This window comes from Cavia porcellus, unplaced genomic scaffold, assembly GCF_034190915.1.
Source record: "Cavia porcellus strain 051 isolate PalLab524CR breed Dunkin Hartley unplaced genomic scaffold, mCavPor4.1 scaffold_14, whole genome shotgun sequence".
Classification (NCBI taxonomy): domain Eukaryota; kingdom Metazoa; phylum Chordata; class Mammalia; order Rodentia; family Caviidae; genus Cavia; species Cavia porcellus.
In genome coordinates, this window is record NW_026947497.1 from 64,185,256 (window position 1) to 64,203,454 (window position 18,199).

Here is an 18,199-nt window from a genome sequence, read left to right on the forward strand (position 1 = left end):
ATAGAGGGGAAAGGAGAAGGAGTGGAGGAGTGGAGGAAGGAAGGAGGCTGGAAGGGGAGAAAAAGAGAAAAAAAAGTAACCAGTGCTGTGCTGAGGACATGGCTGGGGGCAGAGCTGCACCTCTCCGCTCCCTGGCCCTGGCCGCAGCTTCCCTCTCCAGGGAGGACAAAGCCACCTGGGCTGCAAAGCAGAACACCCGACCACCAGCACTTCCTCCTGGCAGGCTCAGAAGATGCAGGAGCAAGCAGACCACAAAGTCAGAAGCGAGACCCGTGCAGCTGGGACCCCTTTCGCTGCCTCCCAGGGGATAGCTGGGGCCACCAGGCATGTGGCAGAGGGCAGAAGGGCAGCTCTGGGACCTGAGCAGCCGTCTGGCATCTGTTCCTGAAGCCATGGGGCCATGCAGGGGCTGAGGAGCATGCAGGCTGCACCTTCTCCCATACACTCCTGCTGGTGACCAGGACAGGGGATGAGGGACAGGGCAGCATTATCTGTCTACATTCACCATCCCAGGGTACTCTTTTTTTTTTTTTTTTTTTTTGTCTTTTTCGTTTTTATCGGTACCAGGGATCAAACTCACGACTGCCTGCTTGCAAGGCAGGTGCTTATGCCGCTGAACTAAATCCCCAGCCCCCCAGGGTACTCTTCAGCAAGGGGCCCTGCAAACAATACCCCTCTGCTGGGCACACACATGCCTGCCATAAGTCTGTGTACACCCACTCTGGGGCACCAACCCCAATAGCACCCCAGCCTTTCACACAAGCAGAAGCACAACAGAAGACACCCAAGAGGTACCACAAGTTACCGGAAGGAGAGGTGTTTCCCAGCCACACCGAGTCCTGACTCACAGCAGGGCTCCAGGCACTGGCATCGACCCTGGCTTCTTCAAAGCCTGGGCCCAACTGAAATGCCCAGACCAACCCCAGTCCACACTTAAACTCCAGATGTGAACACCCAACCATCTGATGTCACAACTACTCTTGAGTTTCTGTCTCAGATCCACTGTCACCCACAGGCTCTCAAAGAAGCCCCCAGATTTGTCTCAGGAGGCATGAGCATCTTCCCTGAGAAAAACCATAACTGGTCGGCTCCCCACCCCACGTGCCTTCAGAGCCTCACAGCCTGGCAGACAGAAAGGTGACAAGCCTGCTGCTGCAGGGGGTGGGAAGGAAACAGTGAAGGGATGATCACTGCAAGTGCCTGGGGTGGCGGCCCCTGAGAGGATGGGCCTGTGCCTCCAGGAGCCTCCAGGCCACACAGGCAGCAAGGGGTGCTGAGGTCCTGGGAGGAAGGGGTAACAAGGCTGAGGCTTGTGTCCAGGTAGAGAGCACAGGACACCCAAGGGCACCACTGCAGTGGGAGGGCACAACCCAGCCAGCCAGGGCCAGCTGCAGTCGGATACAGCAGAAGCCAGGGAGGTAGCAACAGTGACCAGGTGTTATTCATAAACAGCACTCATCAGGGGCCGGAAAGGAAAAGGCAAAGGTCAGTGGTTGAGGCTACTGAAAGAACACGCCGGATGTGGGTCAGGCCACCTTCGAAGCCCAAGCACAGCAGAGGGCAGTCCTGCCAGCTGCACAGCATCAGCACCCTGCTTACACTTCTTTGCTGACAGTTCCCGGGCTCAGGTGGCATCAGGCCTGGCACAGCCCGGGGTTCAGTCACGGCTCACAGCAACAGAAGCCCTCAGGTCAGGTGTCTACAAAGGCTTCCTGATTGCTTCCTGAGACACAGCACTGGCCCAGCTGTGCCCTCTGCATGACAGCCAGAGGTATGTGCTCCATCAATCAGTCAGTCTGTCAGGGCTGAGGAGGAAAGGAAGATGACCACAAGCGGGGAGGGAGGGTGCTGCAAAGGCCCCAGAGGGCACCTAGAATGGAGTGAGGGACCCATAGGCCTGAGAGTGAGCTGTAACAGGAGCTCTGCTCACAGGTGGGGCTGAGCCAGGGAGCAGGCCAGAGGGGGAAGCGCTCCCCTGTACAGGGCTTATTCGCCCCTGAGGGTGGGCTCTGGACACAAAAAAGACCCTGAGAAGAGTAAGCAGAAGCTAAACTTGGAGCCATAGGCCTGTAACCCTAGGACTTTGTGAGGCCAAGGCTGAGGCAGGAGGATCGCACGCTAGAGATGCCGGGAACTGTCTCAAAATTAAGACACTCGGCAACTGTCTCAAAATTAAGGAAAAAAACACTTTTTTTTTTTTTTTTTGAGACAGGGTCTCACCATGTAGTGCCGGCTGGCCTTGAACTCACTTACATTGCCTGGGATGGCCTCAAGCTCATGGCAATCCTCCTGCCTCTGCCTCCTGAATGCTAGGATTACAGCAGTGCTCCACCACACCTAGCAGGAAACTTTTTTTTTTACTGGTACCAGGGATCGAACTCACAACCACGTGCTTGCAAGACAGGTATTGATGCCGCTGAGCTAAATCCCCAGCCCCCAGGAATTTTTTTTTTTTTTTTTTTAAATCGGTACCAGGGATCGAACTCACGACTGCCTGCTTGCAAGGCAGGTGCTTATGCCACTGAGCTAAATCCCCAGCCCCAGGAAATTTTTTTAAAAGGCTGAGGATGTGCCAGTCTGTGAATCCCCAGTATCTGACCCCCATCAAAAGAAGAAACAGAGGGGCTGGGGATTTAGCTCAGCGGCATAAGTGCCTGACTGGCAAACGTACAGTCGTGAGTTCGATCCCCAGTACCCCAAAAAAAGAAGAAACAGAATGGGTTGGGGATTTAGCTTAGCAGCACAAGTACCTGCCTGGTAAGCATGAGGTCATAAGTTCGATCCTGGTACCAAAAAAAAAGAAGGAAAGAAAGAAGAAGAAACAAGAGGCAAAACCTCTCATGTAACACTAACACTCCACATGTTCTGAGGGTCACAAGAGATCCAAGCAGTGCGGGGCACAAGAACAGCAGACGCTGAGGCAGACCGCAGCTCTCTGGACTCAACTGCTGGCTCACACTCTCCCCCACACACAATGATCAGCGGCCTAACACCTGGTTTTCTTCCTAAACCAGTCAGAGCGGACTTCTGTTGCTTGTAGAGCCATCAACAGCATTAGCCTCATGACAAAGCAGGGATCAGAGCATCCTCCTTCCGTATCTGTCTGACAGAAGCCCCTGGATGCAGACAGGGCAGGTTCTGAGGCCCCCTTTACCAATGGAAAAGCCAGAGTGGGGGCTGGGTATAAGTGTTCTTTGAGTGTGGCCCCAGATGTCCTGGAGTTTCCTGACTCCCCCCAAGGTCAACTGCTTAGACACCATGCAGAGACCCCTCTCCTAGTCTCAGGGTCCCCTTCCCACTCCCTGGAGAGAGTGAATCATCCTGGACCTGAGCATGAATCGTCCTGGACCCCAACCTCTGACACCCTTTCAGAAAGCCAAATTCTTCCCAAGTCCATTTCCAGACAAGTCAGAGATTTACAGAGCAACAGGCGCTGACACCAAGAGACAAGAAGCTGTTTTTCCTCTGCTCAGCTGCTGTTTGGCCGGCACAGTCTGGGAGGTGAAGCAAGATACCATCCCCTCTGGTGTGATTGCCAAGGCGTGAGACACCAATGAAAACTGAGTCTGGACCACAAGTCAGGTCCGGCACATTTATCTGTAGAGGATAGCAGTGCGTCACTAAGCTCCTGTAATCCTCCCACACATGCTTCCTTGGAAGTGCTTCCTCTGACTCAGGGCCCAGGTGACAGGCTGACAGGGCAGAGCCACTGGGGATCCAGTGGGCTCTGCTAACTGCCTGTCATAGGGGCCCTGGCATTCTTTGGTTTCTCAGAGCCAAAGGACAGCACGAAGTGAGGGACCGTGTGACAGGAGTGTGCCGCCTGCAGCTGGCACAGAGCAACTCCTCCACCAGCAGGTGCCAGCCCTGTCATGAGGACAGAGGCTAAGAGGCTAGCACTCTTGTGTCTTCAGAACAATGCATCTCACTGCCCCAAAGGGTCACGTAAAGCCTTGGTCACTGTTTTGTCCCCTTCTCGGTGTGGCTCCATGTTCCTTAGAGGAAGACCTCGCCTTGCATCCCTGCCCACCTGCATGCAGAGAACTCCAGCTATGTCAGAGGTGGTTGGTCACAGCATGCAGAGAATGGGGCAGGCTGGGGCCTCCATAGCTGGTTTTCCAGGGTTCAGACCCCTCTATCCCTGCTGGCTCTGCTCCTGCCCCTTCTCCTCATTCCTGGACACACTCAACCCCTCGAGGGCTTTCCAGCACCATGGCCAGGTCAGGCTCTGTGAGGATGGCCCTGGGCACTGAGCCCAGCAGAGACTAAGATCCATCAGCCAACCCAGAGGAGAAGGAGGAAACAACCAGAGTCCACACCAGGTAAGTTTCCACCTCTAATCCCACATTATGGGAGGCTGAGGCAGGAGGACTGTAAGTTTGAGCCCAGCCTGGGTTACTTGGCCAGGATCTGTGTCAAAAAGTTTTTTAAAAGATCTGGGGATGTATATATAGCTCAGTGTGAGGCCCTGGTTCAATCTCCAATAGTGCTCCCGTCCAAAAAAAAAAAAAAAAAAAAAAAGCCAAAGCACAATTTCCACCTCCAGGCAGATACTACAGCCTCAAACCCTCAGGCGGCATGTTGTGCTGAAACAACCTCCCCCGGGGGCCAGCCCGACCTCACGGTCCTCACCCCCCATCCTGGCTCTCACTCCCTAAGCAGAAGGCACCTGGCTGACTCCAGAACTCAAATGACCCTGCAAGAATGCACCAGGGCCCCACCCCGAAACAGCAGGGGGCGGGGCCGCCCTTGAAAGGGCGAACGTGCGCTTTCTCCAGACCGAGCTCTCTGCAGCAGGAATCAAAACAGCCCCAGAGCTTGTATCTTACTCCCTATGGACTCTGTCTCCACAGCAACCATTTTCCCCCTTGGAATGCTTTCAAGAGCAGGACGCCACGGCTGCCGGGGGGAGGGGGGGGGGACGCCAGGGTCAAGGGCCGGGTCTGGCCGGCTTCACACCAGGCTTCAGCGCCTGCCGGTGCCTCCAGTGCGTAAGGACGGGGAAGAGGAAGGTGGTGCCCGCCCTTCCGGGTGCAGAGGGTGAGGGGCTGTGTGGGTCATGCTAGGTTGGGATAGCGGAGTAGGGTGTGCACTGGAGGTGTGGGGGTTCCTCCATGGCTCAAGGTGCAGCGGGGAACACAACTCCACAATTACAGGAATTTCGCTTCAATTCCCCATTAAAATTCTCAGGGCTTATACTACAACTCCACCGATTCTGGTCCTGGTCCTGGTCCAGAGGTCCAAACTACCAAAGGTCCCTACCTCAGCCTCCCCTTCTGGAGACTTCTGACACTATCACACACTGTAGCTAGAGTCCCCCAGGCCTCCCCGAGAAGGGACTGGAAACAGGAAAGCTAAGGGACCTTAAAAGCCAACAACTGTTTAAAACATACTGCGCCAGCCTGAAACACTGACCCAGAGGCAGCTGTCTGGGGCAGTGGGAACACCCTGTCTTCCGCCCATGGTTCAGACTCGGTCTGGATGACAAAGCACAAGGCAGCCATGGACCAGTCTGGCCGGCCCTTGTTCTCCCCAAGGGACTACAGTAAATAGGGCCCTCAGGAGGCTGAGACAGGACGATCACCACAAGTTCCTGGGGAGCCAGGGCTACCAAGTAAGTCCAAGATCACACTGGACTACATAGCCTCTGTCTCAAAAAAACCCAAATACCTCCTGGAAACCAGTTGGGATGCAGCTCAGCGGTAAAGTACCTTCCTAGCATACAAGAAGCCCTACATTCTATTCTCAGTACCCCTATACTAAAAAGTAAATTCCTAGAAATCAACAGGAAAAGGGACAGCAAACCAATAAAGAAAGGGGAGGAACAAAAGCATGCCACAGAAATTATGCCAAGATGCTTGAAACTCCCTGCTGAGAAAGATAAACCGAGTCTAAACCTCATGAGGACAGGATGGCCTGGCTGATGAAAGTGGAACCCTACCAGGAACCCTACCCCTCGCTGGAAGGACAGCTGCAGGCACAGCTGCGGAACAGGAAATGATAACAAGGGTCTGGAAAACCGCCTGGCAGGATCTAGCCTAGTGACAGTCACCTTGCGACTCAGCAATTCCAGTCCTCGGCATCCACCAATCCGTGCGCACGGAAGACTGGGAAGGGAGCCTAGCTGGCAGGGCCACCACCAATGGTCCCCAGAAACAGTGATGGACAGAAGTGGCCAGGCAGAGACTATGGAAAGGAGGGTCCCACTGCATTGCACAAGGCTCCACAGGGTCAGAGGATGCTCAGAGAGGTTCCCTCTGGGCATGCGCAGGAGCAGCTAGGGGACACCAGAGCTTCTGTCTCCTCATTGGCGTCACTGACTACAAGGACACACACGCATGGGGTGCCCTACAGGGCTGGCCTTTGTGTATGCCAATTAGAAGTCCCTTCTAAATGCCACCTCAAGCAAGAGCGGTGGGCACACCTGGAATCCCAGCACTCAGGAGGCTGCAGCAGGGGGACTCTGATTCAGGACAGTCTGGGCTACATAGTACACTGAAGGCTAATCTGGACTCTGTGGCTAAACCTTGTCTCAATTTAGAAAAACAGAAAGAAAAGAAAAAAAAAAAAAAAAAAAAAGGAAGCCACTTCAGATTGTTAGTAAACAGCCAGTAATCCCAGCACTCAGGAGGCCAAAGCAGGAAGACTGCCAAGAGGCTGAGGCCAGCCTGAACTAGAGGGAGACCCTGTCTCCAGAACAACAAAAACCAACCAAACCGAAAAGAAAACCTAAGCCCTCTTAGGCACTACGATTAAAATCATTAAGATTTAAAATAAGAACTAAGAAAGTCTAGAGGACTATAAGACAAAGGCTTTCCAAAGAGAAGACCTTCGAGGTCCCTAAGCATACCCCCAGACTGCTGCCTGGACACCGCCTCCTCCTGCCCAGCAAGAACCACCAGAGGATTCACCAGCAAGGTCACTCAAGTCCTCTGGGCAAAGCTAAGGGAAAAGGGCCGGGCCAGCTCAGCAGCACAGTGCCTGCCGGAAAAGTGCAAGCGCCTGAGTTCGAGTCCTAGTACCAAAAAAAAAAAAGGCAAAAAAAACCAAAGCTGAGGAAAAGGTTAGAATCTGTTTGAAGGTTAAGGTTCCTCTATGTCCCTACCCATCGAGGCCACTAACCCTAACTCCAGTTAAAGCCTGCAATACCCAGAAATCACCAAAGGGGAGACCCAGTGGGAACTGGGTCCCAGTGCAGAGCAAGGGGCCCTGCCCTCCAGCTGTCTAGCACTTCTTCCAGAGGGACCCAGAACGTCCCTGAGCAGCTTGACTTTTGGGGCAACCAGCTCTTCCCAGCCCGACAGGACAAGCCGAGGGAGGGGAGTGGGTGCTTCCACAGAGTTGGCCCCACTGCCACCCCCTGGGCAGAGAGCCCAGAACCCTGCCTTGCAGCCAGGAAAAAGGCTCCCAGGGCAGGGGCGGGCAGGCTCGGGGACAGGGCTAGTCCTATGTGAGTGTACAATCCATGCTGTCCTGTCACTCACCAGGACTAAAGCCAGAGCATGGCAGAAAGAATAGTGTGCATGCCCTTATCCAGGAGCCAGGGCTCCTGAGTCCTCTTCCAACTGAGTAAGTAACTGAGTCTCCATGGGCAGCAAAAGCAAACTGTCTGGACAACCCACAGGGCAGGGAGCCCTGGGTGACCCCCAGCCAGAATCCCCTGCAGGTGAGGGGAGAGCAGGGCACCTGAAGATCTGGGGAGACCCCAGGCCAAGGGCAGGAAGGCTGGGTGGGCCCACAGCCAGCCCGAGACACTGTTCCCAGGGGGACCAGTGGGTCTCACAGATAGGGCCCAGGGAGGCCTCAGAGCAGAAGGCAGGAGCTCAAGGCATAGCACAGCCCCGTCTGGTACCCTCTCTTCCCTGTACCCCTGAAACAGCAGGACCAAGCCTGCCCGATGCCCATCTCACCCAGACCCATTCCCAGTCCCCACTTCTTCCCTAACCTGTCCTCTCTTTAAACCCAGAGTGACCTTGGGCCACAGACAGTGCCCAGCCTTGCTCTGGTGTTTGGCTCTGTCCTCAGAGGCCTGGCTGAGACCCGGGGCCCAAATCCTGCCTACATGTGTGTCTACTTCCAGCCACAGGCTGCATAGATAGCTCGGGTATCTAGGCCGAAGTGCAGCCACAGCCAGGTTCTCACCAGCCTCTGCAGTCACTCTCAGGTCACAGGTCTGCTGAGGTACAAGAAAGAACCACCTTGGAATAAAGAAAGTCACAACTGGATGTGGTAGCACACACCTACAACCTCAGCACTCAGGAGGCTGAGGCAGGAGGGCTACCATGAGTTCAAAACCAGCCTGGATTACAAAATGAGAGCCTGTCTCAAAAAAAAGAGAAAAGTATGAACAACTATTTTGAAGAAAATGAGACATTATGGCAGCCATTGCTGATTTCCTGTCCTCTTGTTTTGAGGTCCTATAATGCTTTTATTCTTTTGCCTTGACTGGTTTTACTCCATTGTGTTTAATTTGATTTTATTATGTGTGATGATATGGACAACTGTTTTGAGGGAACCAGACATTATAGTAACCATTGTTCGTTTCCTGTTACCTGGTTTTGAAGTCCTGTAATGCTTTCATTCTTTTGATTGGTTTTATACTATTTGGTTATGTTGGATCTTATGCATGTGAAGGAATGGACAACTATTTTGAAGAACACAAAAGACATTATGGTAACCACTATTGATATCCTATTGTCTGATTCTGAAGTCCTGTGTTGCTTGCATTGTTCTGTTCTGATTTGCTTTCTTCTGTTTTTTGTTTTGTTTTATTCTCTTTAAAATTAAAAAATTTTTAAAAAAAGAAAGAGAAAGTCAAAGTCTTCACCATCTTGGAATGGAGGGCCCCCACCCCCAGAGCACCCTGACCTCCATGCACTACCCCAGGGCAGGGCTGCCCATCATCACCACAGCAATGCTTCAGAGTTATGAACAATAAGGAACAGCACCACCACTGAAGTCCCAAAGTGACAGCCATGCCCTGGGGCTCCCAAGGGTCTGATGCCCATCCCCACCCCTCTCCCTGCAGGGCTTTTCAGCCCCTCAAACAAACCAAGCTGGCCCTGCTCAGCTTGCAGCTCCTCCCTGGACCCTGGTCTCACCCCTCCATCCCATTGCCACCCCCACCCCCTCTGGGAGGTCTGCCCAGCCTGGTGTGGATGTACAGCCTTCCCCTGCAACCCCCACCCCAGCTCACAGCTGCACCCTTGGTAACAAACACCTGCTTGGTGTTGGCTGCTGTGGAAGGGAAAGGAGCCCTACTCCCGGGACAGAAAGCCAGGGAGTGGGCAGAGGGTCCCGGGAAAGGCTGGATCAGATCACCTGGCCATCAAAACTGCTGGGCTTTGCCAGAGGTGGGAGCACAGGACTGTAATGCCAGCTACATGGGAGGTTGGGACAGCAGGATCCCAAGTGTGAGGACCACCTGGGCGACTTAGTGAAATTTTGTCTTAGGATAAAAAGGGTTGGGGTTACACCCCTGCGGGACAGTGCCAGGGCCTAGTGCCTGAAGCCCTGTGCTCAAGGTGGGGCTCTGCAAAAAAAGAAAAAAGAAAAGAAAAGAAAACGCTGGGCTTCTGGGTGCATCCTAGGACCAAAGACATCTCGTTTCTCCCACAGGCTCCCCTGCACAGGCAGGCTCCCTGACCCCAAGCCAGCACCCACAGGCCTCACTCCCACAGCTCTCCATCAGTCCGAGCAGGGAGGCCTGCAGGCCCCAGCCTGGCCAGCACTCTGCAAATCTCCGGGTTCTTTCCTTTTGTGGCACTGGGGATTTACTCCAGAACTTCTGCACTGACCTACATTCCCACCAACTCTTTTCAACTCTTTTAATTTCAGACAGTGTCTCAGTTGCTAACCGCCAGGCCTGTAACCCCACCTCATCCCCTCCTGAAGCCCTGGGTTACAGGTGTGCAACAGCTGCTGTCTTTTCAGTGTGGCTCTTAGTTCACCACGTTCCGCCTTCAAAGAACTGGGGCTGTGATGACAGCAACCTCCTGATTCCTCAGAACCTAAATACAAGGCTGGGTATTGTGGTACAGGCTATGATCCCAGCAGTCGGGAGGCTGAGGCAGGAGGATCCCTGCAAATTCCAGGCCAGCCTGGGCTATGTGGTGAGGTCAAGGCCAGCCTGAGCTACATAGTGACACCTGTCTCAAAAACAAAAACAAAAAAGACAAAAAAGTAAAAAAATAAAAAAAAACAAAAATTAAAAAAAAGAACCTAGGTGGTCTTCTCCCCAGTGCAGGGGTTGGGGGACCTGCTGGGCCTCCCCACCTTTGGGAGAATGTAAACACAGATGTCCATGCTCAGCAGATCTACCTATGTGTGTACCCTGGTGCAGGACACCCCCAGGACAGGACACCACCAGACGGCATTCCTCCCCATCTCCGGGCCACTGAGCCACACCTCAGCTCTTCAGGTAAAGCAGACACACGGCTGGGACCTCAGACTCGCTCCAGGGCCTGGGCCAGAACACACGGAGCCAAGCAGCTCCTGTGCACAATCAGGCCCACAGCCATTCTCTATGAGTGAGTGGAGGGAGCCCCTTCCTGGGGACTGCTTGTTCCCAACCACCCAGGGCGGGCGAGGGAGACCCTAGGGTCAGCAATATCCCAAATCAGCACTGCAGGAGGTTCCTCCGGCTCCAAATGTCTTGGTCCTAAACCAGGATGGACCGGCACCTCCTCCAAGGCCACTTCTGGCACTGAGCCAGTGGAGTTCCCACCTCGGACTGCCATGCAAACGCTGTGACTGCCGCCCTACGAAAGGCTGGCTCCTCGGGACACAGCGAGCTCCTCAGCTGAGAGCCCTCAGGCTGCTGGACACGGTAGAGGTGCACAAAGGCAGAGGGCGAGTCCAGCTCCTCCACTCCATTTGGCAACCTGCTTCCCTACAGCGCATGACCAGAGGCCCCACACGTGGCTGGCCCCTTCCCAGCCCTCCACCCTTGCCTCTTCACCCTCAATAAATGGGTCTCCAGCAGAGCCCAGGTTTCTGGGGAGGTGGCCGGGGCAGCAGGTGCTCAGCAGCATGGGCCAGTAAGGTGGCTGTGAGTCACACATGTCCACTTGAGTAGAAATTAATTAGAATTGAACAGAATCACAATAGTTACATTTCAAGAGTCTACAAGTCCCACATGGCTCCTGGCTGTGGGACTGGACAGCCTTGGTGACAAAACATCACTGCACAAAGCTCCACAGTGGCCCTGCTCCAATCTCCTCCTGGTGGAAGCCAGGAGCTGCTGCTGAGTCCACAAGGTAACAACTGGCCCTGACTGGGGGCCACGTCCGGCTCCTAAGGGGCTGCTGGGCCAGGCTCAGCCAGGATCCTGACAGCCCAGGGCAGCCAGAGGCATGGTTCTGTTCCAGGCTAATCACTGGGAGCCTCTACTTGTGGCCAAGTTAGGAAGAGGGTGGCCGAGGACAGAATTGGCTCATGGCCATGTCTTGGGTGGCTAGAAGCAGAGGCCACCGCAGGGCTCCGTCCACATAGCTGGAGCACTCACCCATGCCTGGCTGACAGAAGAGCAGCTTGGGTCCAGCACAGGAAAGGGAGCCCAAGCTGGCTGCCTTCCGCCCTCAGCGTGGAACCTTGGATTCAGCAGGACTCGGCCACCAAAGCACTCGGCCCAGTCCTTTCCAGCCATGCCTTGCCCTATCCCCACCAGGTGCTTACTCCCAGAGCATCTTCACTGTCACTTGTGTGCTTGAACACTCCCACCTGAGAACTCTACTTCCTAGCTCCCTCAACATCCCCTAGTCTGTCTCCCTAAATTGTCCAGGTTGTGCTTAAATTTGCAATCCTCCTGCCTCAGCCTCCCAGAGTACTGGGATTACAGGTATACGCCACTTCTCCTGGCTAACTACTTTCTTCTTTGAGTCCTTTGAGTTCAAGCTCAGGTTCCAAGCTGCCTTCCTTGGGGCATACCTAGGCCCAACCTAGGGACCCTAGACAGCAGGAGATATTCGTATTGTGTGCGGTCTTTCCATGCATCACCCAGGGCACTGCTTATGCAGTGCTGAGTCCCCCACAAAGCCCCTCCCCCGGAGGCCTGAACAAGCTGGAGTCCAGGAAACAGGGCTTCCTGTTCCCATCCACGGGCAGCCCGGCACCTCTGAGCCCTCACAGCAGTCACTCAGATGGCCTGAGAAGGAGGCACTTTGTGAAACGTACAGCCACGTGGAGACGGCCATGGAGATCTTCGATGAAGAACACAGAGGCAGAGTAACCCTGACCTTAGGACTCCCACCTGCCCACACAGCACTACATTATAATTTACAAGCTGGGCACCTGTAATCCCAGTACTCAGGAGACTGAGGAAGGAGAAGTCCCTCAAGTTTGAGGACACCCTGGGCTACAAAGTAAGTTCAAGGCCAACCTGAACTACACATTGAGACCCTGTCTCAAAATAAAATAAAATAAAATAAAATAAAAACCCAAACCAAAATTAAACAAAAAACCAAATGCCAACATTCTTAGCAGCATTAACCACAAGAGCCAAAAGGCATCCATCGCCAAATGAATGGATAAAACATGAGGGCTGAGGGTGCAGTCAGCACCTCCCCCCAACACACACACTCAAGAGATGACAACGCACCAGCAGAGCACCTGCCTGGCAAGCACAAGCACTGGGGGTTTTGTTTGTTGGGACCGCCTCACTAAACTACAGCCCAGCCCTTTTCATTTCTTATTTTGACACAAGGCCACATTAAGTCACTGAATTGCTCGGGTTGGGCTCAAATGCCATCCTCCTGCCTTAGCCTCCTGGGGTGCCAGTATTACAGGTATGCATGTGTTGTCACACCTGGCTAGGACCTGGGCTCAATCTAGTACAGGGGGGAAAATATATGTGATTTATTAAGATGCGTTAATATTATCTAGCACAATGTAAATGCAAGCTGAAAACTGTACGTATGCTAAGTGAACTAAGCCAAACACAACAGGACAAGTAATACATGACCCCACTGACATGAAGTACCTGCAGTAGGCAACTGGTAGAGACAGAAAATAAATTAGTGGTTATAAGAAGCTGGGGGAAAGAAACGGGAGTTATTGCTTCACAGAGTCTGGCTGATAACAGTGTCGGAAATGGTGACAGCTGCAGGGTACTGTGAACACACTCAGTGCCATTGGGAAATGGTTACACAGCAAGCTTTCCGTTACTGAGATTGCAACACGCTAAACACAGCGCTGGGGAGAGAGAAAGGACAATCCCGGGGAAAGGGCCAGGAGTTGCACGGTGCCAGTTCTGGTGAATAGAGTGGATGAGGAAGACACAGCGTCATGTTTCATGATCCCGCCTTGTCGCAGGATGGCACCGGCAGTAGTGGTCACAGTATTTCTGATCATGGCTCTCAATGACACTCATGAAAGAGAATCTCCAGAGCTGCTTCAGAAAGAAAGAAAATTACCAGAAAAGCTCTTGTCCCACCAACTCACTGGACAAGACCAGACAAGCCAGGCAGCTGGTATCAGGGACCAGCTCAACTCTGGAAAGGCATCACATTTAACAAAGGATTTTAAACCATCAGCATTTCAAGGAGCACCGGGCACTTCCAGCCACGTATCCTCCATCTAAGACCTGGTACGGCTAGTGGGACTCTGTCTTGTCAGCTGAATGCAAGTTACTTGGGGCAGACTGTCTGCTCCATTTCTATCTGTGGAAGGAATAAATTATAGCCACAAAGCCCCATAGTGGGGAACAGTACAAATATTCCGCAAATTCCTCTCAAAAATGGAAGAGAGAAGAATTATTTCCTAACTCATTTTAAAGAGTCAGCATTACTCTGATATCAAAACGAGACAGACATTGTAAGAAAATTATAGATATACATACATATACATGTATATATGCACCTTAAAATACTGATGGAAAAATCCTCACGAAAACATCAGCAAGTTGAATTCAGCAATCCTTTTTTCCCCCCTTTTGGCTTTTGGATACAGGGTCTTGCTATGTAGCCCAGCCTGGCCTCAAACTACGCTCCTGCCTCAGTGTCCCAAGTGCTGGAATTGCAGGCAAGCGCCACCACATAAATACTATTAAAAGATGTGCAGACCATGATACAGTAAGATTTTCTCTTAAAACGCAAGAATGATTCAACATAAAAAGTTGATCGACATACACTTACCAGCATGAAAGAAAAACCCACACAATCATTTTAAGTGATGTAGAAAAAGCATTAACAAAATTTAACTCCCTTTCAGGATTACAAAAATGCTCAAAAAGCTATGACAGGAAGGAAATCTAACATGATAAAAACTGTATTAAAAAAATCCACATTTGGGTCGGGGATTTAGCTCAGCAGTATAAACGCCTGCCTTGCAATAGCAAGGTCGTGAGTTTGATCCCTGGTACACCCCCCGCCGAAAAAAATCCCACATTTGGGGGTGTGGTGACACATGTCTATTTTCAGCTACTTGGGAGGCTAAGGCAGGAAGATTGTTGTAAGTTTGAGGCCAGCTTGGACCACATAGTTCAAAGCCAGCATGAACTACACAACAAGACCCTTCCTCAAAGACAAAAACAAAACAAAACCAACAAAAAAAATCATATACCTAGACAGTTGTAAATATCCAAACTATGAGAAGAACCCTTAAATGCAACAACAGTAACAACAAAAGTTCCCCCACAACTGGATTTTCAAAATGAGCAAAGAACTAGAATACATATTTCTCCAACAACATCACGCACATGGCCATAAACGCAGGAAAAGACATTCAAATCACTGATCACTAAGGAAATACAATCAAAACCACAATGAGACACCGCCTGTTACCCGTTAAGATGGCTATAATTTAAAAGAGAAAGGGAAGCACAATATAGAGAAGGAGGTGGAGACAGTGGAACCCTTGTGCACTGCTGCTGGGGATGTGAAATGGTGCAGCTGCTGTGGAAACCAGGATGGGGGCCCCGGGCCTCAAAAGAGTAAACCTGAGCTGGGCCTGGTGGTATGTGCCTGTAATTCCAGCACTCACAAAGCTGAGGCAGGAGGGTCACTGCAAGTTTGAAGCCAGCCTGGGTTACATAGTGAGTTCAAGACCAGCTGAACTACACAGTGAAACTGTCTCAGAAATATACGCCCACAAAAAATTAGACACGGATGGGGGCTGGGGATTTAGCTCAGCGGCATAAGCACCTGTCTTGTAAGCAGGCAGTCATGAGTTCGATCCCTGGTACCGATAAAAAAAAGACCAAAAAAAAAAAAATTAGACAGAGAAATACCGTGTGACCCAGCAATTCCCTTGTGAGTACATGCCCAAAAGAAGTCAGAGCAGAGACGCAAATGAATGTGTTCACTTCCATGTTTACAGCAGCATTATTGACAACAGGCAAAAGGTAAAAGCAATCCCACTGTTCATTAGTGGACGAATGGATAATCAACATGCCTTAAAAAGTGATGAAATTCTGACACGGATGAATGCTAAAGACACTAGACTAAGTGAAACAGTGCTGTATGACTCGACTAAAATAAGGTACCCAGACAAGTCAAGTTCACAGCCACAAATGCTGCGACAGTGTGCGTAAGATGGAGAAAAGGAGGTGTTATGGATTAAGAACTGGTGGTCAATTTAACGCCAGCTGGATTACATCAGCATGGCATTGAGCGAAGATGTTCCACCTGAGGAAAGTTGCCAGGATAAATAGGTGGAGAAGGGAGGTGTGGAGGGTTGAGGCGTTAAGGAGGCATTGTGTGTTCTCCTATGAGTTGCTGTCTGAGCTGTTGGTTCTGGAGAAGCTTTGGTCCTCACATCGAGCATTGCTTCCTGGCTCCGGAGGGGAAGACATGTGCTGCTTGGTCTCCAGGATGAACTCATCAGGCTGCTTCCTGGCACGTCCCCAACTATGCTTGTCGTTGGAGGATTGCAGGGGCTCCGTGTCGCTGAGGATAGCCCTGGTCTTTGTTGTGAGTGTGACTTCTCGGCTCCAGCATAAAACCCTCATCCCACTAGCACAGTTCCTTCACCCTGCTGGCATAGACTTTCTGGCTTCCACCGCTGACCCTTGGGTCTTCCTGGCATGGATCCGTAAAAGAGACTGGTGTGAGTCCTTCTTGTGGGCTCTGGACCTCCAGTTGGACTTGTGGAGGCATTGCCCTGAGCTCTGGATTTTTATGGGGACTCATGTGGGACACTGCTGTGGGGTTTAGGCTCTTGACTAAATAATCTATGTCTTTGGTGTTGCGGATAGATTTCCTGCATTTTCCTGTGTTAACTTCTGGTGACTATTATAAAAATATTATAAATTCCATGTCCTAATCCTAGTTGTCCTCTGTGTACAACCCCTGACTACAACAGGAGGCATGATGAGCTACTGTTTTAATACTTAGAATTTCTGTTTGGAATGATGACATAATCCTGAAAAGACAGAGGTGTGATTATAATGTGGATGTACTTAATACTGTTGGGCTGTACACTTCAACTAAAATTATCAATTTTATGTCTACTTTATTATAACTTTTTTATCTTTTTGAGACAAAGTCTCACTAAGCAGTTTAGGCTGGCCTCAAACTTGCAGCAATCCTCCTGCCTCAGCCTCCTGAGTGCTGGGATTATAGGTGTGTGTCACCACACTCTGCTCTTACTACACCTTTAAATAAAAAATACCAAGCCCTATTTGGAGGAGAGCTTGTGCATGCATGCATGCATGTGTGCATTCCTGGTACCAGGGATTGAATCCAGAGGCTGTGCATTGAGCTACATTCCCAGCCCACCCCCTCCTGTTTTCTGAGACAGGGTCTTTCGAAATAGCCCAGGCTACAAATCTTGAATTTGTAATTCTCCTGTCTCAGCCTCTCGGTGTGCTGGGATTACCAGTAAGCATTAAGTCCCACTGATAAAAATCTTTAAAGGCCAGTTCTCCTGAGGGAACATCCCTCAGAAAACATCCCAGGATAGTGAGCTAAGAGGCTCCTATCTTGGCCTCTGTATTTGGACCTTGGTATTCAGTACCTGCTGCTTGCCTCAGTTAGGACTCCTGTTATGGTAGGGGGCTGGTGCTGCCTGGGAAGGCCCACACCTGGGACTCCCTGGCAATGCCTGTGCTGCACAGCGGCCAACAAACGCAGAAGCCAACCTGGCCAGCTTTCGCTCTCGGCCACTTCCCCTCTCGCGCTCCCACGCGGCGCAGACAGCTAGGATGCAGGAAAATAGGCCAGACTAAGCAGCCTGGTTTTGGTTTTGGTTTTGGTTTTTTTAAACTGGAAAGTGTCCCAAGATCCCTGGCACTGCTGGCAGCTCTGGCATATTTAATATCCTCTGAATAAGCAGGATTGTTACTCCTACTGCTTGAAAGCTCAGGGACAGGGGGCAATTTGTCCCAAGTCCCCACCCTCGAGTGACCGCACGGGGTCTGCACACGGGGAGCTAGCCTCAGAGTTCTGCTCCTGCGTTGCTTTAGAAGACAGCTAAGGCAGAAATAGATTCGCAGCATTTCGGTGTCAAACGAAGGCGAGGGAAATGCTTCTGAATCTGGCAACTAACAGGACTGGGGGGCTCACTGCAGAGAATCATCTGGGAAAGAAACAAGCAAGCACCCTTTTTTTTTTCCTCTGCAATCCACTGACAGCTTTTTCTTTGGAGTTTTGCATTCTACAATAACAAAGTAGGGTCTGTCACTCAGGAAATCTAGTGTGGAAGTCAAGCCAAACAAATCACGCCGAACCTAACAACATCTTAAACTTAAAATGAACCTAGCCACAAGTTGTAAGGGAGAAACTAACTTCCTGCAGCGCCAAGCCCGCAGCACGCGCAACCTCGCGCATGCGTTACAATGCCCCGCCCAGGAAGAGCCCAGCCCCACAGCCACAGATTCCGTAAGCGGACGCCTCTCCTCGCGTAGGCGCGAGTCGCCCACGCATGCGCAGCTCAGAGACGGTGTTTTCCTACTAGTCCCTGCCCTCCGCCCTGGACTCCGAATGCTGGCTGCCTCGGCTCTGCCCTCCCTGTGCTTTTCTCACCTTGCGCCCTGTTTTCTCCCGTAGGGCCTTCAGCCGTTCTTTTCTCCGCAAGGCCTCTTCCTCTAGCCGGCCCACGCCGGGAGCAGTAGCCGCCATCTTGCCCACAACTCGCTTTTTTTTTTTTTTTTGTCCTAGTCGCGCGAGATCTCACGGCCAATCCAAGGCGAGGATGGATGCGCAAGAACCACTCTCCTCCGCTGTCAGAGCCAATCAGTGCTATCGGAGGGTCTGTAACTCGC

General features: G+C 51.8%; 1 protein-coding gene across 2 annotated transcripts in view; it reads right to left on the reverse strand.

The window, feature by feature from the left end:
• Positions 1 to 18,199, reverse strand: part of Ccdc12 (coiled-coil domain containing 12) — a 43,531-nt gene extending 25,332 nt beyond the window's left edge. The window contains exon 1 of one of the 2 annotated variants that reach the window (XM_005006843.4): positions 17,961 to 18,154. In XM_005006843.4, coding sequence (XP_005006900.1) covers positions 17,961 to 18,056 — 96 coding nt within the window. In that variant the 5' untranslated portion in view covers positions 18,057 to 18,154. Of the gene's footprint in view, positions 1 to 17,960 lie in introns of both variants that reach the window. The other variant, XM_063261073.1, reaches the window with a different exon arrangement.